The following is a 22,571-nucleotide window of genomic DNA, read 5'->3' on the forward strand; positions in this document are numbered from 1 at the left end:
GGCTTTTGATCAGCTTTTGAGTCTGTTATTGGCATTTTCAACATGAGGACCAGAATTGTGCGAATGGAAATGAAGGAAGCCATTATGAGGCTGAGAAATAAAATTAAAAAAAAAACAGATTCAAAAGTTAGTAGACTTAGATCAAACTATAGGCTGTTTTGAACATCATTAAGAAGAAAGAGAACACTGAGCCTGGTAGGAACACCTTTATAGTTGTCACTGAAGAAATCTGACCATAACAAAGAAAAACACCTGTTCGACATATCAGAAACACTCTTCAGGAGGCAAAGAAGGAAGTGTTAGTGACTACTGTCCACAGAAGACTTCACAAACAGAACCTCAGAGGCTATACTGCAAGATGCAAACTGTTAGTTAGTTGGAAAAACAGGATGGCCAGATTAATTTGGTAAGAATTGCCTAAAAGAGCCTGCAGAGAAAAAAGGTTTTATAAACAGATGCAACCAAGATTAACTTTTCAGTTTCAGAGTGATTGTGCTTTCATTTGTTCGCAGTGAAGCAATCCAGTTGACAACTGTTGTCAAAGGTGCCACAGTAGTAACGTAATTCATTTAAAGTAGGCAATTGCATAACGCGCAGATCTTAAAAGTTATGTTTGTACAAACAGAGGAATTGCTGATCGTTTGGTTACGGCCACTGGATGAGCTGTTAAGCTCTCCAATTCTGGCACATACGCAGTAGCCGCTGTGCCAATGCAGCAGCAACAAATCCGATTCTTTCGACCTCAGACCAGAAACTCTCGCGTTGTTGGCCGTTTTTTCCTCCACCTCCTCCACCCCATGTCCCCTCCCTTTCCGTCTGTATATCTCTTTCTCTCTGAGCGCATGAGACTCGAAAGGTTCTCTTCTAGAAACCTGAGCGCAGAAGTCACCCAAACGAGAGGCGATACCTCCCCCCTCGGAACATGGCTACGATCGTAACCTCCACCAGATTCACAGATGAATATCAGCTGTACGAAGAGCTCGGAAAGTAAGGGAAAATAACATGGCATTTATGCGTTAAGCTTACCTGATTTGTATATCGTTGTGCTTATCTTTCTGAATATTGACAGGACAGAAAGAATGGGTTTGCATGCCAGAAACAAGGCAACACAAGCAACGGACTGATTGAATCCAGTTGTGCATCATATATTAGCATAAATGGCTAGCTAGCAAGCCAGGTACTTGCTAGATCTAAAAATGTAAAGCGTAATGCTTAACGACATATTGTATATCTACTTGCTCATGTGCTTATCTTGCTAGGGATTTTGATTGTGGCTGACTCGCTATCTTGCCTTGCTCAGTTAGCTAGGTAGCTACCAGACGCCTGTAAGGAATTGCAATATTTGTAACATTCGTTTGACATTTGTCTTTTATTTAAAGACAGCTGTTGCCCGAGCTTTAGCTTTGCATTTTTGTGCAGCACTCTGACGTTATTTTGCTTAGGGCCACGCAGTGTGGCTGCAGATTTCTGCACTGATAACGTTAACGTTATGGGTAGTTGCTAGGCTAGTGTCGAACTGCTTATGCACTGCGTTCAGCGGAAAATGTTATCGAGTCTGCAAGCTATTAACAGTACCTTAGGTGACGTTGCATGCTGTTTGTAAAATCTTTCATAATCACATTTCTAGTTGCATTTGGCTACGGCGCCTGGTAGTCAAAGAGGTGGTCACTAATTTGCTCAACTAGCTAGCACGATTCAAATGGGAATGCTTGATGTTAATGGCGGAGTGCATTTGCAAGGGTTTGATCTCACATTTGAGTGGATGATTTTTGTATAATTTCAGATAGTCAGTTTGCTATCCGACGTTACCTTCAGAAGTATAGCACTACCGGTTCTCAGTTATGTTTTCTTGTCCTTAATGGTAGAGGTATTCTCTGCCTGTCATCCTCTGACTTGCTGGCCTTCTAGCATAAGCCCCATCCCCTTCTTGTAGCTCCGATTATAGAAGACTCGTATTCTCTTGACTGCATGCTACAGTTTAAATTTTAAAACGATTGGCTCGTAAAAGCAAGATTATGCTCTTTGCATTGTAATTTAGTCGCTTGCATCTGTGCTTTTTGCTTCAAGATTTTAATGTGCGCCTGCTTCATCAACGATTTGCAATTCCTGCGTGTAGGCTGCTGTAGGCTATGTGCGTACAACAGCTGTGACAAAATGGCATTTATTTCATGAAGGTGAAAGACCATCATATTAATTGTTAAAATGTTGTCTTGTCTTTTCTTTTACAAATACAGGGGTGCCTTTTCAGTGGTCAGGAGATGCGTAAAAAAATCAACTGGCCAGGAATATGCTGCTAAAATTATTAACACAAAAAAACTTTCAGCAAGAGGTAAGACAAATGTTTTTTTCCGGCAATATAAATCGACGAAATAAAGTGCAACGTCATAGTATTCTGTCTTGGAGTATTCAATCATTTTATTAGAAAAAAATAGCTTTGCATCACAAAATTGTGATGTTGCAGCAATTTTGTGTCCAGTAGGGAACGGAGATGGTCAAGAGATTTGTATTTGTAGCTGCCATGCTTCGGGTTTTTAGCAAGTAAAATGTGGTTGTGTCTCCTGCACGCGATACACGTTCGAATGGACGGTCTTGGCGATTATTGTGGGTTAGTGTCCCGCGAGCTTGTCCTAAAAAGCCAAGAGGATATGCTCGCGTTGCTTCCTAGCCACCGGCATCTCCAAACAGCTGCAGTTAGCACTTCTTCAAGGGACCGTCCGCTACTTCTTAGCTTTCAAGCGTAACGTTAAATATCCACTTGGGTTGTTCTGCGGATGGACGGCCCTTCTTTTCTCTTGCATGTTTTCTGTCAGCCTTTCGTATTGGAAAAATTGGAAATTGGAGGCTTTCTAGTGTAGAGATCTGTGACGGACCTTGCATGATGTAGTCTACTAGTTTTTCTGCTACCGAAGGAATATTTTATTTTTTCCAAGAGGGGTTTCTAATATCTGCCATGTACTGTATAGCTACAGTATTTACTCCAGACTATATTCTATTGTTGTTCATCACATAAGACCCTTTTGAAAAATGGCTCATTGGAGCCACAGTATGCCTGCAAAATATCTATTTGCATTTTTTTTTCCTCCCAGGCTTAACTTTACTGATGGTCTTAAACTAAATGACTGAATATTATTTGTAACATCGACCCTGAGGCCTACAGTACATTTCATAAGTCTTGAAGGTTTATTGTAGTTTTGACAGAATTGTGAACTTCTTTGAAGTAATCAGGGGCTCATTCTAATAGCTTAGCTTGCCTGACCCGGAAATTGATAGAGGTCCACCTTATTTAAGGAAATTCCAATCCGTTAAATATTCCTTCAAGGAGCTAGCTGCCAGGAGCTTGGAGGCTTCTGAAGATTTCTTGAGCAACGAAACATGAGCGCTTCCTTTGCAGATGTATTTTTTCAGATAGTGTGGCATATAGATCTGTGGATCCACCTCATCCATCTGCCATGCATCTGCTATGTCTGTAACTGTAACGTTGCTTCGAGAGGACGTATGAAGGGGCAAGGCCATTCCGTTTGCCTGTTCCATATTTTCTCGGTAACCTCGTTTTCCCTTTTCTGGCTTCCTTTCCTTGCTCCTTGCTCCACCCATCAAATGGATAGATTTGTTTGTGTCATTTTGTGTCCAAATGTCACGTAGAAGGCAGGGAAAGGAAGGAGGTGAGAAATAAGCAATTGGAATGTGCCCCATGAAAAATGTATAAGGAGTGCTGTTTGAGGCAGAGCCATTTGTTTTATGTAGCATAGCCCCTGCGTTAAAGGTTGCTGTTGTGGCCTCTACATTTAACATCATGTTGTCTATGGATGAGCTTCTTTCGCTGTAATTTAATTGCCTCTGCCCATAGCCTCAGCATTTGGAAACCTGCTTAAGGTGTGAGTGTAGTGTGAGAAAGTAGGCTGTGATAAACATAGGTACGCTCTGTTTTGAAAGGTGGACCCTGCTGTTTATCCTGCTGGAAGAGAAGATTCATTTTGTTGCCTCTTCGGTTTTGTCAGTACATGTTATTGAGGGGTAAAAATCTTGTATGTAGTTATTTATCTGTTAATTTATTAAAGATCTTTCTCCCGGGAGTTCATACTGTCTGCATGCAAACCCACCCGATGCTATTAAGACGCATTAACCTCCCAACTGCTCTTCAATAGCCCTGGTGTAGACTTGCTGTCCCAGTTGGCATCGCCAGTCGCACCAGTGAGTGAAAGCGCTTCCTCCAGGGTGCTGCTGCATCGCGCGGCGTCTAAGCCCCTCCCCAGCTCCCGCCGCGGTGGCTTTCAGGACGCAGTTTCCCTGGCAACGGCAACGGCGTCAAAGCGAGGCATCTCAGAATTCACTGTCAGGGTGGCGTTCGACCACCCTTGGAGTCGGTGTCATAGTGATTTCCCAGGAAACGCCAGTCGCTTGAAACGAGACTCCCCTCCACCAGCTTACAGAAAAGAATGTGGAATCAGGGTCTCGTGAATGAAGTCCTTGCTCTTTTTTTCTAGCTGCAGTTTGTGGAGTATGGTGGGGTAATAATGGTCAGGATTCTTTAACTATTTGTGATTTGTCCTTCCTTGTTCCATGAAATCACTGTCCCAAGTACACTCGCGAGGTCAACCAGATCTAGTCTTAAGAAATGGTTCTCATCTCACAGAACCAGTCCTGGGTGGCTGAATGAATATAGGTAGTTTGAAAAGTGCCCATCAAACTAGATCAAATGGATTTAAAATAGATTTCTTTTGATAAGGGGCTTGATGTGTGTGTGTGTGTGTGTGTGTGTGTGTAACAACTTTTTCTTTCCCAGCAAATAGTCTCAACCGGTACAGAAACTTAACCTGATGAAATTAACTTCATGAAATTATGGTGGATGATGGACATAAATATATATTTTGTTTAAAAGAAAAGGAGAGCAGGACAGTCCAGCAGAGAGGGTCACCGATGGAGGAGAAGCCATGGCTGAGAGTGCCATGGAAGGGTTGGAACCCCCACCCACGGGGGGAATTGCGTATGGTCCTCTTGCATAAATTTTTCCGAGCTTGTGCGAGATTTTGATTTATTGGGGTGGAGGGAAGCCAGTGTTGACCGTGAAGGTCTAATCACAATCTGTCTATTTGTGTAATGGTCGCTCAGAATGGATGATTGTCTGTGCTTGGAATGAATGTGTGTCTCTGCTTGTGACTAGGTGCAACACAATCCTGAGTGCCGAAAAAATACTGGAAACCGCTGACTGTTTATACCGAAAGTCGAAGCCGTGGGATTAGAACATTATTCTAACTTAATTTAGTTTAGAAATGCATGTATACAGACAGTCTCCCTATAGAATATTAAAAAGACCTGCAGGAGAAGCCCAAAAACCCTGGCATGGCAGGAGGATATTCTTGTGCTATGTGACTTAACATAATCAAGAGTGCCCACTCATTTAACAAGACTGCATTTTCATGCAGAAATCATGGCCAGTACAAACAGGGTCAGTAGAAAACCTGTCACTTAAATAAATGTCAGATGTGTGGAATTTTCTGTCAATTATGAGGATGGAACAAGGAATGAGGACTGAAAGCACAATTTGCAGATTTGACCCCGTACTGTGATGGCAATAAGGCCATTGTATTTAATTTAGTAAAATAAGTTGTTTTGTCCATGGATAGCTATTTGTTTTCAATGCGTTTTACTGTGAAATCACCGCCATCTGATTTTTTTTTTTTTTGAACACACTTTTTAGAACTGTTGGTCTTTATGAACCTTCTTTACATACCATACCATACTGTTACATCCCTACTTGTAAACAAGACCTCCATCTGTGCTTGTAATGAGTGTACTGTAGGTGTGCTCTAAAATTGTTGTGTGGTTGTGTGACTGCTTGGAGTGGTTGTGTGACTGCTTGTAATAGGTGTGTCTGGATAGGATGCTGGCTTTTGCGTGGTCGTTTTGTGTGGTGAATTGTATTATGGGATTCATCAGGTTCGTTGATATGTTTTGTCTTATCTGTATTCTATGTTTTATCGCTTATCTGTGCATGAAATCTAAGGTGAGCCACATTTAAATTTGTTTACTAAACGAGAAAAAAAAAGTTTAAATGCATACTCGTGGGTTTTAGACAAAGAATTTGGATAGACTAAAACTTTTGCGAAGGAGGTTTTGCAAAACAAACAATCCAAAAAAGCAAAGCATAAATGGGTTTGCTATGGCTTTTTGGAGCCTTTGACAGAGCTCCCCATCGTAACCAGGCAACCGGTAGCTCAAACCGTTTCTTACCGGCTTGTACCAGATAAAAACGCAGTGGTTACTGTATGTCTGTCTGAAGCCTGTTTTTCTCAGTCTCCCTCCTGTTAACTTGATGCTTTCAAAACGTCAACTGGGTTGCAGTGAACGCAGAGGCCTAATCTATGTGAAAATATACACGCGTACTGTGTAGTGGGGTGTCCGTCGGAGTGTGGAAACATGGTTCAGCGCCTTGGCAAGGAGAGGGAAAGAATGAGATGAAAAATGTGAGATTTAGATATCAAAAATGTGACTCGCCTGTCAAAACATTACCCTGGTGGGTTTGCAGCTGCGGGCTCTGGATTTGCGATTTGAGAGGGGACTCTGGCAGTGGGCTAAGTGTTATTTCCGCATTACTCATAAAACTTGGTTGACTGGGCCGAACCAATAACCCACCAGGATTAAGTTAGGACCTTTCCCAGGTATTGCCCAAGTGCATTGGGCTTGTGGGTATCTGTGTGTATGGCTCATTCAGAGTGTGTGGAAGTTTTCTCTTCAGTCTTCATGTTGCCAGCCACAGCTACTAGAGCCAATAGCCATCTCTTCTTCCCTGTCCCATCTCTCTGTCTTTCTTTCTCTTACTGTCTCCCCCTCTCTCTGGGATTTCTCAGCGTCTGTAGTAATCCACTTATCTGAATGCACGTTGTCATGGACTCTGATCCTTCGTGACACTTATGGCTATTACTCCAAATATCTTTTTCCTCCCTTCTTCCTTTACTTTTTGTGTGTTTGTTTGTGACCAGGCCGTGGGCCATTGTTCAGTGGACATGTCCCCCATTTGGCTCGTTCAGAAATGACCCAATTGGTGATTTTTGTCTGGGATTAGAGATAATCACAGTGTGTAATTCCCCTTACGTGAGCCAGTGAAGCCACAGATCCATGCATGGTGCAGGTAATGGTGTGCGAGTTGGCTTTCATGGCACAGATCTGAACCTGCCTTTAACACTAAGAACAAAAAGATGTCTGAGCTATAAACTGTCCTGAAGCCCGATGTGTTTGAATTATTGAGACGTCTCAATCGGAAGTTACTCCTAGGCTAAATTCTTTTTGAATGGAGATTCTCCATACTGGCCCATGACAAACTGCCTGTAACCTGGTGCGACAGAGACCTGCCACGGTTCACTTTTCCCCCTACTGTTCAGAGGGGAGCTAGAGGCAGGTCAGTAGGCCATTTTGCATTGTTCTGATGCGTGGCGCCTTACGCAACATAAAAACATGAAGTTCCTTCTAATCCGCGAGCACAAAGGCTTACGGTAGGTTATCATCATTGATTTTTATTACGATATACCGCAAAAACGGTATGCCTTTTATACACCTACTCAGGACCTACACAGACACCGGCCGCCCCAGTGTACCCATTACCCTCACAGAACTGGGAGCGTTCCAAGCCTTAAATATTCACTCCCTATAGGAGGGAGTGAGGCAGGAGCATTAATGTGGGCAGTGCGCCCACTTGGCCTTGGTCAGCTGTGATGCGCTGCCCAGCCAGGGCTTGTGAATGACCCAACCTGGCGAAGGCATTCACTTGTGGCTTAAAATCAGCCTGGGTGGTAATTCAACCAAAATCATCCAGGGGTTAAACCCCAGTCACTATTTCAAAGGACAAATACCTTCGATAAAAAAGGCATTGGATCTATAATGAGGAATCCTTTTAGCTCCACTGACAGGCAGTTAGAATCATTTGCTTTTGCAGGGGAAAAATTCTGAATATTAGATTTTTTTTAAATGGTTTAATATTACAAAAAAGCTATATAAATAAAATATGAATTCTTTATGTTCATGATATAAAGAATGTCCAAAATAGTTTTGATAAATCTTACATTTCCATTGACTGTAGCAGAATTCAAAATTTCCTAAATGTAACCTGAGGCATCAGCTGTTTTGACTGGAGAGTGGAAAGTACTTGGTTGTTTCCCAGAATGCTCTCTGTCTGGGAACAGTATGGGCTAAAGCAGGGGTCGGCAACCCTGGTCCTGGAGAGCCGCAGGGTGTGCTGGCTTTCATTGTTACTTGGCATTAATTGATCAATGAAAGCCGTTGATTGCACAGTTAACTCACCTCACCTGGTTTCTTGGGTCTGAATCGGTTGCTTATTTTAAGGTGGAGACGAAAGCCAGCACACCCTGCGGCTCTCCAGGACCAGGGTTGCCGACCCCTGGGCTAAAGCATCAGTTCACTGGGCGGTCTCATTACTGATGAACCTAAAGTGTGTGTGTCTGTGTCTGTGTCTGTGTCTGTGTCTGTGTCTGTGTCTGTGTCTGTGTCTGTCTCTCTGTCTCTCTGTCTCTCTGTCTCTCTGTCTCTGTGTCTCTCTGTGTCTCTGTGTCTCTGTGTCTCTGTGTGTCTGTGTGTGTGTGGGGAATTGGTGAGATGACGGGAGGTAATAAATTGGTCTCTGTTCCCCTTCCTCTGCAATACTGACCATTCGACGACACACACTTGCTCAGTAATTAAAAGGTCTCTGGAGTTTCTGCTGAGCCCAGCTGAAGGCGGCCAGGAGAAATGTTAATGTGCTCAGATTGAAGGCGATTGAAATTGGGACCGCAAATGGGGCTCACTGTAGACGTTGCAGTAAAATGGCTGGCTGTCTGTCCAATGGCTCCATAGCAGTTCTGTTCATTCTGCAATGGCCGTTTCTTGGATCTAGCTGGCCTTCTTTGGGGTCTTGGATCTGATGGAAGGGCCGGATCTGATACTGGTTACCAAACTGAACCACTGTATCTGCAGTTTCTTAGTTTTCTGAAAACAATGGGATATGAATTGTGCCCTTTGGTGGGATTTTTATCCCAGGTTTTAACACACCTATCACTCCTGTTTGCACACTATAGTAAGTTATAGTGTAGCAAAGTCCCCCAGAATTCAACAATTTTTCTTAATAGGTGGGGTGGGGTGCGGGGGTGGAATGGAATTCTGGGTATTTCTTTCAGAATAAAGAATTCTCTCAGAGCTTATAGAGTTGCTTATTTAGGTCGTTTGGGTTTATGAAATACCATTGTGAATAGTTAAGTCTGTCCTGTACCACAGGTGAGTGTTTATCTTAGAAACAACCTATTAAAGGGCAAGTTCACTTTCTGGTGTTTTTTGATGTTTCAGTTTTAGCATACAGTTTGTTTTCGATTTGTTGTTTTTGTCTGCAATGTATGGTATTGTCAATATTTATAGAACTTTGAGGGCATACAAGGGCTAGTATTGGGGCATTCAGGGGTTAAATCATTAAAATTGTCAAAATACTCTCAAATGCAGCTTGTACAATGACTTCGCCTTCAATGCAATGGCAGTGACCCCACCTGAAGTTTGAACTGGATCCTCCCCCCCCCCCCCTGTCACCTGATTCTAAAGCACAGACATGGACACACACACACACACACGCACACGCACACGCACGCGCACACACACATGCGTGCAGTGACAGAATGAGGCCACGGGATCATGGTGTTCCAGGTTAATGATGGGGAAGGAATTTTCTAAGACAGAGACTGGCAATCCAGCATGAAAAATGAAGGAAGAACAAGAGACTGTTCCAGTTTTTCCCCTGTACCTTTACTTTTTCTCTTCTTTTGTGTCTCCTGTCCATCCATCTATCATCTCTGCCCTCTTTCCCCCATCATCTCATCTTCCTTTTATCCTCTACTCTTCCATCAACTGTATTTTTCCTTCACGTATCATATGGATGCAACCCAAACTGTACTTGAAAATGTCCCTCGTGGGACACCCAAAATTCACCAATCAAAATGTATCCAAAAAATGTATGCATGAGTAGTCCATCTGCTATGTGTGAATGAATAATGTTGGATAATGTTAGAACTGGTCTCTTGAGTATGCCCATGTCCTCCGATGTCCCCAGTCCTCCGATGTTCTTTTATTGCATCATACCACAATGGCCTTTTAAGCAGCCCTAAAATATGACCGCCAAATGTGTAAGTCATAATCACAGGTGAGCCATTGCTTAGAGAGAGTGAAAGAGGGAGCGAGAAGCCATCATTTGGGAAATTAATTTTACAAGCTGCACATACCCTCACAATATTTCTGTTCTATACGTAGTCTTTGAACTAATGGTCTCATCATAAACAATTTGGTCTCATTATGTGTTAAAGATAAAGAGTCTTGCTTCTAGTCAAATCTAGAAATCTTGTCTGCACTGTGTGGGCTCAAGTATTGGATTAGCAATTGGAGAAATGTTTTTATAACTGGTAAGCCTGTGGATTCAAATCCCGGGAGGCATATGTATCCTTAAGTTATATAACTTGCTTTATAATGGTTTATAATCAGTTTATAGACTGAGATATTATAGGAACGACCTGTTGATATCGAGTACCAGTTCCCCATTCACTGTACATTAAGGGACAGTAGCCCTGTCTGATTAGAGGAGCTCCAAGTCTCATTGTCCCACATGTAACCTCGTTCTGATATGCTCTGCTGAAGTTAGCCTAATTGTATTAGGGCTGTCTCTGGTAGACCCACCTCTATTCGGCCTGCCTCCATTTGGCTCTGCGTCTGCCTCTACAGTGATTCCCCTGCATTCAAACAGCAGTGGCTGGCCGCCGCTGCAAGTTTCTCACCGCCGCTCAATCAAGTGCACACACTTCACTTCACAATTTCTCATCAGTATATGTATGTCAACATTACCGCGTGCATCTCTGATGTAACAAGCGCGCTGTAGCACACTCCCCAACACACAGCCTGGCCGAAGCTGAAGTAACGACACTTGCCCTAAGTTCAAATGGCGAGCTGATGCCAAACCGAACTAAATTTGGTGCGACAAAGAGTGAGTGGAGTCACATCAGATGAGCTCATTTCTTTCTTTAAGGTGGCCTCATTTTGTTTATCATGTGCATGCTCGTGTTTTGTGGGTAAAGTCAATCATCATCTCCTAGGCAACGGTATAGTAAACTTTCTAGTTTGGAGAGTACTGGAGACTCGCAAACACAGAGTAAATAAGCACTTCAGTGATCCAAAAAATTCCTCTAATTGCCAAAAAAAGCAAAAGACCGGTAAACCGCAATCATGTACAATGACTTTTGTTTGTTTTATATGGAGACCCAGTGTTATATTGCATTTGCAGAAAGTTTTTGCTTGAATAGGTTCATTAGAGTAGCCTACACAATGATCAAATTTAAATTTTATGCACATCAAGCCATCTCTAATGTTCCTAATAATACATTAAGATAATTGCAGTACTAGAAATAAATGTGTAACCGGAACATTTAAAATTAAGCCACATAGTACATAGCCCCCTTATGTACCTATTTATAACTAAGAAATGTCTATGGGGGGAAAGAAGGGGTGGTAATGACGTCACCCCCCCCCCCCCCCCCCCTCCCCGCTGCAGAAGACACTTCTAGGGGAAACTATATAATTATAATTCTATAATTTATATAGAATTTGTTATTTAGCTGACACTTTTATACAAAGAGACTAACAGTTGATTAGACAAAGCAGACAAAGTGCCTTGCTCAAGGACCCAACAGCTGTGCGGATCTTATCGTGGCTACATCGGAGCTTGAACCATCAACCTTCCGGGTCCCGGCCGTGTAACTTAGCCGCCACTTAGCCTTAGCCGAAAGGCTACAGGCTGCCCCTCTACCGGCTCTACCTCCAATGGCTCCATCTGTAGCGAGCGGGCATCATTTGGCCTCAGTGCTACTGGGCTTGTTTCGATTTAGCCAGCCTCTGCTGGTTTCAGTGGACACATGGCTTCAGTGGACTCTTATGGGGTCACCTCTGTGCGGCGCTGGCGCTTAAAACCCGCCGTGGTGGCACAGATGACGTTACTGCCGCGAGTACCCACTTTGCCATAACAGCTCAGTCCCAGGCAGAGTCAGACATGAAACAGAGTACTACTGTTTATGGAATTCACTCTGGTGCCATCCATCACATTGTGGCTGGGGGGTGTAAATTCTGCGCTGAGGCGAAAGCTCAGATTTATTAAAGCGCCAACATCTAAATAAATTACAGCTCTTCTGACTGGCTGGCATTGCTCACCCGGAGCCCTGGCACGCACAATGAGAAGCAATATTTTTCCTGTCAGATGGTTTCATTCCGTTACCTATCCATCCTCGCGTCTTTATATGCACAGAACGGCCTGCATAAACTTCAGTTCAAATCACAGTGTCGATGGCGTCGCAGGGACACTTGCGGCAATTCAGTTTTTGCAATCACATTGGTTCATTATGCCCCTGGAACCAGCCTGGCTCCTTGTATCGGTTTCCCACTGTAGACCTGCAACCCGCCTGGCTCCTTGTATCCCTTTCCCCACTGTAGACCTGCATCAGCCTGGCTCCTTGTATCCCTTTCTCACTGTAGAGCTGGAACTATGCTGGTCTCTTATACCACTCTTCCTGTGTAGAACCCAAGCCTTAATTTCCACGTTGTGAACAATCTGCCTTGATGTTAGCACTTATTTTATTGTATGGTAACTGCCTGTCTTAAACTCTAGTGCTGTTTCTTGCCTTGTTGTATGCACTTTTTTGTAATCATCTTTGGGTAAAAGTCTAATAATATAATAATAATTGTAAATGTTGCCATTCTGGCTCATTCTGCCCCTTTCCTACTGTAGAGTTCAATCAACATCCAGGTTGGTGTAATGTGTAAAGGTCTTCCAGGACCTAGAATGGAACCCCTGCTAATGAGAGAATTGCACTGAGCTTAATTTCAGAGCGTGGAGTGAGTGGCTTGGTCAGCCAATGCGGGACGACCTGTAAACAAGAAAAGGTTAATAAGATCTTCTTTAAATGTTTACCTTGTGAAACAGTATTTCATACAGGCACACACACACACTTTTCCAGAACACCTCACACTAAATATTGACCAAACCTTTACTTTATCTCTCTTGTTTGTTGTTGCCCTTTGCTGACAACAGAGACGGGACAGTTTTCCTTAGAGGGTGTTTGGCTGGTCATGTAAGATAAACAGACATTTAAGCACATTCATAAATCGCCCAAGGCCCTAGTAACACTCGGTAAACACTCTCCATCTCCCCGAAGCGGCACCACATTTCAGAAATGGCAGTGGCCAGAGAGGCCAGCTGCACTGGCGAAGGAGAGCGCACTGCGCGTGCGAGAGTGCGAATGTGAATGAGTCAATCTTGTGTGCATGTTGGTGTGCTGGGTTTCTGGGAAAGCTCTCCTTCGTTCCTTGTGAAAGCGGGCACTAATGACGGTTTGAGAGGAAATAAAGATTGATTTTGGTTTGTTTGGTGTCAATGGTTTTGTAGGGAGAAGCAGCTGCACTGGAGCATTTGCATGTGTGTGACACACACACACACACACACACACCTGACAGCAGGGGCCAAGGAGAGTGCCTGTGTTTGCAGGAGAGGCCAAGGACACATGGTTCCTGGGGCCTGTTTGCTGTTCCCTGCACAGCTCAGATTTTGCCAGTATATAGTGTGTGTAGTGTGTATAGTGTGTGTGTGTGTGCGCGCTGTGATGCGCTGCATCACATAATCAGTCCTTTGTCACAACTGCAAAACAATGTTCCGATAAACTAGGCACCTGCAAGTCTGCCTATTGCGCTGCACATGAAGTTTCTTCATCAGGCTATTCCTCAATGTCTGTGAGCCCAACTTGTTAACTGCGGTGTAGTAAAAAAAACAATCATGAAAAAAGTGGATTGCATGTACTTCGCAAGAGAGCTCGTGCCTGTCTACACTCTCCTGAATCAATGATGGAGGTTGCGGCGTTGAGCGCCGATGAATATGGTGAACATTTGAAAGTAGAGAGAAAAAGGGGGAAATAACAGTCTGAATTACTGACGCAGTGGGAACGTGGATGGATGGATAAATGGATAAAATATTTTATTAATAATGATACATTTTATTTATGAAGCGCTTTTCCCAAGCTCAAAGCACTGATTTTGACCAACAGGTGTCAGAACCCAGTCCTGAAGGGTCGCTGTGTTTCAGCCACAGTGATTCATTTAAGTAATTGACTGCTTGGAGTACACACACACCTTGATTTCAAGGCCTTTATTGCCTGCTGAATTAACAGAAAGCAAAAATGCCTGCAGTGTCCGTGGCCCTTTAGGACTCTAACTCAACATCAGCGCTTTAAGCATTAACTGACCGGAAGAGTACTGAGGAGTAAGGTGTTGATGAGTCCGTGAGAATTGTTACACAGCAGCCTTGATATTAACAGGATGTTCGTATTAAAATCAGTGTATAGAGAGAGTAATGTGACCTGTCTGTTGATATTGGGTGTTCCGGAAGGGGTCAGTTGTTGCTTTGCATGATGGGAATAGGTCTTTGGTGAATCTTTTTGGAGACCTTTTTATTATTATTATTTTTTTTACATCTTGGATCATGTCTGAGCAACAGCCCTGTGTGCCAGAAGGGTTTGGCTTGCCTGCAATGTTCAGGAATGACGGGACCATACCGGCTGTGCTGATGCATGCTGGGAATCGCTCTGCATTAAATTTGATTCAGGTTTTTTAGCCCAGAATATTTTCTGGGTGAAACTTTGTAGGACAAATTTGATTGTACAAGTACCTACACGTGCATGTGAGCACACTGTGTTGCCTGTCTTTCATTGGCAGGCATGTACTAAGAGGTGTCTGGGGTGACCACTCTAATTTCGCTCAAACTTTGTGTAAATACTCATTATATATTCAATAGAGAACATGCAAAACATTAGCCTCACTGGATTTGTCATTGTAAAGATATTGGCTCTTAAAAAAGGATGGGGGTGGCCCCCAAAAAGTCACTTGAGTGGAAAAAGGTTTTTTTTGTCGATTTTGGAGAATCGTATCTTTGGCATTAAAGCAGGGAGAAAGCTGAAAATGTGTACTCTGATGAAATTTTCCATCCACTGTCAGACTATTATTACTCTGATTTTTATAATACTGCTCAGAAAAAAAGTAATGGTCATTCAATAATGCTAAATTGTGCTGCTTGGCAATTTTTGTTTCAATATTGAATGGCTTACTACATCAGCATCACTTGGTGTATGGCTTCCAAACCTCTGGAAATTAAGTCAAATAGATGATTTATTAAAAGGCTATACAATGCCATTGTTGGGTCCGGCCAGAAAATGACCAAAAAGTGTAGTAGTTTGTAAGATGGAACATCTCTGATTAAAAATGTGTACTTCACAAGGTATAAAAGGCCTACTTGCGTACAAAACGTTTAGTTGTTACTGCCATGAGATCATTTCAGAGAACCTTAATTATACCTTAATTACCTTAACAATAAAGCATAGAAAGGTAGAAAGTTGATGTGACTTACAGTATGTGTAAATGTGTCAGTTAATGTCCTGTTTGAACTGATCAAAACATGGTATGGCATTGCAGTATCCACTTTAGTAGGCCTTATACCTTTTGAAGTTGTTGAAGCTGTTCTTTTTGATTAGAAACATTCTACCTTACCATCTATTTGGTTGATTAGTACTCCGCTTTTCCATTTCATTTTCCAAATGAAATTTGGTGTGTGTGTTTCAGTACATTATCCCAAATTTGGTGTGTGTGTTTCAGTACATTATCTATTTGAGTTCATTTTTCTAGTGCCTCTTAACCAATATATTTACTAGTATTTAAAGTTTGGATGCCATACTAAGTAGCACTGATGTAGGAAGCCAACAAAGTATGTTTTATTATGATTTAAGGTTTTTTTTAAAATTATCAAAGCATGCCAAGACATAGCAGTAATATTTACATTTATTGTACATCATTGTACGTTTTGAACTACATATAGTTCCGAGAACTTTTCGCCTTACCAGCTACTTGGTTGAATATGCAACGCATGGTCATTTTCTGGTATTTACCTTTACCCATTTACTTTTGGTGCAACCCCACCTTTTTTTGAAAGAGCCAATATCTCTAGAACATGTTTTTCATATTCTCTATTGAATATATAAAGAACATTTACACAAAGTTTGAGTGAAATTGGAGTGGTCACCCCTCACACCTTTTTCCCCGGAATGACCCACTAAGCAAATGTGGTTTTCTTATCCTTTTCCCCTGGTGAAGTGGGTTGGGAAGACCACTCCATAGAATTGGATCGGTTGATTTGGGCGAGGGGAGAATTGCCGGGAACAGGACTCTCCTACCAGAGACGTTCAGGTTAACTGCCCGCATATCCCTCCGCAGTGTTCAGGCAGTGGCTGAAAACATTTCATATAGTAAAAAAATCTCTTCCCTGCCCCTCCCCTCAGCCTCAGGGGATTGTGGGGGAAAAAAACATGCTGCTCCCCGAGGCTGCTGCCCGCGATGAATCATCATCATCGTCACAACTATTTATTGCTTTCCACAGACCGACTCGTGATGGCTACGGTTTTACATGGCTCACTGTCATCTCTAATCTGTTCTTACAAGCTTGAATTTTTTCTTTTTTCTTTTTTTTTTTTTTTTTTTTACTAGTGGAAAAAGTGAGATAAACTGACGACTACTGTCAAGGGTGGAGTTTTCCATCTCTGCGCCTGTATAAAGCCAGTATTCAAACCTAAGACCTTAAGTCGAGAGTCTGGGGAGCAGTTTTAACAGGCTGTAAGAAATGTGTATTACGGCCAGTTTGAATCACAAGCCCATGAACCGTATTATGCTTAAGGGGCTTTGAGTGACAGCTGAGCTATGGGGGTCTGTGCATTGCTGGGCACAGCTGCTCATAGCTATGCATAGCTGCCACCCCTCGACTTGTTGAACAACACGGCTCTGCCTGCTTTGTGGTTCCCTCCTGCTGCGGTTCTCAAAGCTTCCAGCCCTGGGAATCATCCATTTTGCTCACCTTATTGCACATATTTTCTTATGTTATTATTCCGGACAACTTCAAAAAAAAATTTTTTTGCGTAGACCGCCAACGGCTACTACCGGCCGGTGTGGGCAATTTGCAGGAGGCCGTTTGACCAGGAGGAGCAACAGGGTGGGAAACGTCACTGACACCCGCCATTGCCCCCCCCCCCCATTCTAGTACAGCCTGTTATGGGTGCCCCCCACCCACCCAGCTCCCGGACTCCGATCTCCCACAGTCGCCACCAGCAAAGCCAGGATTTGATTTGGTCTGTGCGGGCCACATGACTGTGCCTCAGCAATAAGCAATTACTCTTCTTCCTTTCAAACTTGCGCCGCAGCAGATGTTATGCAGGAATGTAAGCCTCTGCCACACGGATAAGTAATGCGTTGTGGCGCGCGGGGCTTCGGCTTACAAAACAAGCGGAATCCGTGTCTGCAGACAGGAGCCGGAGAAGGCTGCGCATTGGGGCCCCCCCCTCTGCCCGCGGCTCATCCAGACCCCCGTCTTCTCTCTCTCTCAGCCTCACCGGCAAGCTGCCGGAATGTTCTCTGCTTAAGGATTCATAGCACTCTGGACTCTCCTTCTCTCTGCATTAAGTATTCATGAAGGGGATTTTCTCTCCATTTCCTTTCAAATCTGCAGTGCCTTGATTTTCTTTTTTCTTATTTTTTAAAGACCTTTTTTGTCCGACAGGAAACTGTTTGAGAGAGTGTGCTATTATAACGCAATGTAACATAACCAGATACGTGAACACGCATATTCACAGACAGAGACAGACACGCACATGCCCTCGGGCTATATTAATCCTCTTTAAAAAAAATACATGTAGCCTATATAAATTCATGGATGGAATGTTTGCTGTGCTTCAGTGTGCAAGATTATACTCAAAACCGTTCGTTTTGTGTGATTTCTGACACTGTGTATTCTCAGGCATGTGAATCTTTCTTTCAGAAACCAGCATGCAAATACCAGATTATTTTTCCTGCATGCTTGCAATTAAGTGCATAGACCTAGCTCCCATGGCATAAAGCAGTTTAGGCCTAACTGCTCAAGGCCTGTTTATAGGAGTGGAGAATAACACACACCGACTGATTTTGTGTGCTATACAAGGTTTACCTTGCTTTCAGACAGGGACCTCATGAGCGGTCTTGATGTTGGTGCAGTGAGAGAGAGAAGCCCTTCGTGTTGGTGCAGTGAGAGAGAGCAGCCCTTATTTTTGGTGCAGTGAGAGAGAGCAGCCCTTTGTGTTGGTGCAGTGAGAGAGGAGCCCTTCGTGTTGGTGCAGTGAGAGAAAGCATCCCTTATTTTTGGTGCAGTGAGAGAGAGCAGCCCTTTGTGTTTGTGCAGTGAGAGAGCAGCCCTTCGTATTGGTGCAGTGGGAGAGCAGCCCTTCGTGTTGGTGCAGTGAGAGAGCAGCCCTTCGTGTTAGTGCAGTGGGAGAGCAGCCCTTAGTGTTTGTGCAGTGGGAGAGCAGCCCTTAGTGTTTGTGCAGTGGGAGAGCAGCCCTTCGTGCCGTGGGAGAGGAGCACATTGTGTTGGTGCAGTGAGAGAGAGAGAGCAGCCCTTCGTGTTGGTGCAGTGAGAGAGAGCAGCCCTTCTTGTTGGTGCAGTGGGAGAGCAGCCCTTCTTATTGGTGCAGTGAGAGAGAGAGCAGCCCTTCATGTTTGTGCAGTGAGAGTGGGTGCCTGCTCTCTCCACAATTTGCTAGTACTGCAAAGCTTAGGAGCTCCCTGAATCAAAAATTTCTGCCAGCAAAAAAAAAAAAAAAAAACATTTACAGAAATTGTGGTTTCCATGGCTGTAATTTTGATACTCAAGCAATTTCTGAGGCCTGAATGATGTCGACCAATAAGGAATTGGGGGAGGCAGTTAAGGCCATATTAACCCCCCCTCCCCATCCCTCCAGGTAGGTGAGAGGTCACAGAATTTGCTGAGCACAAGCGTTGGCGTGTGGCCCGTACCTAGTGTCCACCGTGTCGCTAAGATCCTCCTCCCTTGCTCTGGTTTAATCCCAGATCAGAGCATTGCAGATGTCTTTCTACACCCTGCCCCTGACCCACCCTAACGCCGACCACACGGTTACACCCGCCGAGCCTACCGGAGGCCTACGTGGCAGGCCCGTTACCACGTTCCTCTCCAACCCTACGCGGCTTTTTCCCCCGCAGCTACGACCGCTTGTTTGCCTGCGGCCACTAGCGCCTGCGTGTCAGGGAAGTGAGGCGCGCGTGAAGGAGGATTTGTGGGGGTTAGCGCCTGAGAGGAGGATGATTAATGACGTCAGCGTAACCTCCGGTTCTAAGCATTTGAGACCCTGAGCGAGGCGTTCGCAAACATGAGAGCCAAGTTTGAACCTTTACTGACAAGCCTGTGTGGTGTTTTTAAAACAAGTGCGATTTTTACTGTTGTGTGTTGTTTTTTTTTTCTCATTTTCCCCCCCCTTGCTAGCTGCAGTATTAGCCTGGTGTGTTGACATTGTGACCGTAGTACACGGGGGTGCTGCGTTTTTCTTGGACTGTCTGGGAATGACGTAAACGCTAGACCTGCACGTGAACATGAAAGCATGCCGTGACTACAGAGCGGCTCTGCTTTTAGTGATTCATATCTGACTCATACAGGAGTGCGTGTGCGCTCGAGTGTTTTGTGTACGTGTGGCTGATGCCCGCCTGCCTGCATTAGAGGAGGAAAGAGTGAGACTGACAGAAGAATAACTAATGAGTGATGTGAGGTTGGTAGCGCTCTTCTCTGCCACCCTGCCAAAATCCTGACCACGGCTGCCAACAGCGCAATCCAGATCTTTTCCGGACCAGAACGATCCCTCATTATACAAATGACAAGTGCCTCCACATTATTCTGCATTATTTTTTGTATCTCCTAAAATAGCGTAACTGGGTGTTGGCAAGGTACCGTAGCCTGCTATTTGCAAGTGTCCCCATTTTTAGCTTACCTGCTGGCGTCCGCATCCGAAATGCAGGTGTCCGCAAAGTACGGTCATTTAGCATGCTAACGGAACTCAGAGGAATGGTCTTTTGTTGGGCTTAACGGCTTTACGGAGTTGCTGAAAGACTTCTTCCCTGGGACTGCAAATGACAAGACTGATCTGTACCGACTGGTATGGCATTTCTGTGAGTGTGCAGTTTGGAGGGAGCGGAAGGGTAGAGGTAGCCTTCTCGTTGCGGCCGGAGCCTCACATCAGACGTGATTTACTGCAGAATGCGAGTGGGCTAGCACCAGCGCTCATCTCAGGTGCATTGGATGCTGACCCATGTGTGCCATTAATTTAGTGAAGACTGATCCTGCATCATGTCACTATCTGGTGGAGCTGGTTACCCTTGCGGTTAAGGTACATGACTGGGACCCGGAAGGTCCGTGGTTCAAGACGCAGCCGTAGGGGCCCTGGAGCAAGGCCCTTCATCCTGAATTGGTCCAGGGGGGATTGGCCCCTGCTTAGTCGAAGTGTCTGCTAAATATCAAATTATTATTATTATTATTATTATTATTATTATTATTATTATCTTGGTAATGTAGCACAAATCCAGTACATGGCAAGAGCACTAGTGCACATAATTTCCTCTTCCACGGGCCAGACCTAGCACACTTCAGTTCTTGTTTATGAAATATCAATTCAATTCAATTCAATTCAGTTTTGGCATATAGGCAATACACATTCCCAAGTATTGAGACAACAAAAATATTATTATTGATGTAACCGTTCAGCAGGTTATAGTAATTATAGTAAGCATCTCATAACTATTATTACTGCTTTGTATTCTTATTAATTATTAATTACTGCCAAAGAATGATGACATTTATAACCTGCTGTACATTCATGCTCAGTATTTTTTTATTTTTTTTATTGGGCTCTCATAATGTAGGCAACCTTACCCACTCTGTGTGGATGCCTCTGTCATTGTTCAACATAAGCGCCACCTTGCCCATCAGGGAATGGGCGATATGCTGACCTGGCCTGTATGGTAGTGTGTAGGACAGGACTCGTGGGAGACTAGTTGAATAACCGTGTCGTAACACTAGCATTTTGCTTTGCTGGCTGCAGTTTAACCAGGTTATTGGCAGGCGTCTGCAAAGCAAATAAACACGGGAGAGAATGGGCGAGGGCGCGGCCCATTCAGTCACCTGATGAAGTTGATGAGGTCATCATTACATTACATTACATTGTAGTTATTTTGCTGATGCTTTTATCCAAAGCGACTTCGTTGGTTGGAATAAGCAGGGGCCAAGCCCCCTGGAGCAATGTGGGGTCAAGGGCCCAACAGCTGTAATGATCCTTTTGTGGCTACACTGGGGCTTGAACCACCAACCTTCCTGGTCCCAGTAACGTACCATAGCCAATATGCTAGAGGAAATGATGATCATTGGCACCCAGAGGAGGACCACGCAGTAACCGTGTGTGAGGGCAGACTAACGGTGACGATGAATGATGCTCATTTGATAATGATTGGAGTGGCCTCCATAATGTTTGGAACCAATTATTTATTTGCCTCTGTACTCCACAATTTGAGTTTTGTAATAAAACAAATAACATGTGTTTTAAGTGTACATTGTAATTTTTATACATTTTGATTTCACCATGTGGCTTCACCATACAACAGTGTTTGTACATAGCCCCCCTTCTATTTCAAGGCATCATAATGTTTGGGGCACCGCAATGTTATGTAAATGACAGTATTCATGTTGAGTATTTTGTGGCATATCCTTTGCATGCAAAGATTGCTTGAAGTTTGCTTCAGTGATGATGTTCTGCCAAGCCTGTATTGCAGCCATCTTTAGCTCTTGTTTCGGGGGCTAGTCCCGTAAATGTTCTCTTCAGCATATGAAAGGCATGCTCAATTGGGTTCAGATTGGGTGATAGACTTGGCCAAGAACTGACTATTGCTTAGCTTTGAAAAATTCAATTGTTGCTTTAGCTGTGTGTTTGGGATCTTGAGCAGATGGGGTGTGTTTATACACTTCAGAATTTATCATCAGCAGTTATATAATCAATGAGGATGAGTGAAATGGTACCTTCGGCATGCCCATGCCATAACACCCCCAACACCGTGTTTCACAGATGAGATGGTATGCTTTGGATCTTGGGCAGTTCCTTCTCTCCATATTTTGCTCTTGCCATCACTCTGATATACAGCTCATCTCATCACATTCACAATGTATATATTTTTTGAGAACTGTGGTTGCTCTTTTAAGTACTTCTTGGCAAACTGTAACCAAACTATCCTGTTTTTGCAGCTAACCAGTGGTTTGCATCTTGCACTGTAGCCTCTGTACTTCTGTTCATGAAGTCTTCTGTGGGCAGTGGTCATTGACAAATCCACACCTGACTCATGAGTGTTTTTGATCTGTCAGACAAGTGTTTGGGGATTTTCCTTTCATGGAGCAAATTCTTCTGTCATCAGCTGTGGAGGTCTTCCTTGGCCTGCCAGTCCCTTTGCAATTAGCAACCACACTAGTGCTCTATCTTCTTACTTATGTTCCAAACAGTTGCTTTGGGTAGACCTAAGCTTTGGCCAATGTCTCTAACCATTTTATTCATGTTTCTCAGTATCACAATGGTTTCTTTGACTTTCTTTGGCATAGCTTGTCCACATGTGGATAAACAGCA

At 43.8% G+C, this 22,571-nt stretch overlaps 1 protein-coding gene across 9 annotated transcripts in view; it reads left to right on the forward strand.

The window, feature by feature from the left end:
* The first annotated feature begins 805 nt into the window (after nucleotides 1-805).
* Nucleotides 806-22,571, forward strand: part of camk2g1 (calcium/calmodulin-dependent protein kinase (CaM kinase) II gamma 1) — an 88,050-nt gene continuing 66,284 nt past the window's right edge. For 6 of the 9 annotated variants that reach the window (XM_061227314.1, XM_061227315.1, XM_061227317.1 and 3 more), the window contains exons 1-2: nucleotides 808-987; nucleotides 2,235-2,329. In XM_061227314.1, coding sequence (XP_061083298.1) covers nucleotides 923-987; nucleotides 2,235-2,329 — 160 coding nt within the window. In that variant the 5' untranslated portion in view covers nucleotides 808-922. Of the gene's footprint in view, nucleotides 988-2,234; nucleotides 2,330-22,571 lie in introns of all 9 variants that reach the window. The other 3 variants (XM_061227320.1, XM_061227321.1, XM_061227323.1) reach the window with 2 other exon arrangements.

This window comes from Conger conger, chromosome 2, assembly GCF_963514075.1.
Source record: "Conger conger chromosome 2, fConCon1.1, whole genome shotgun sequence".
Classification (NCBI taxonomy): Eukaryota; Metazoa; Chordata; class Actinopteri; order Anguilliformes; family Congridae; genus Conger; species Conger conger.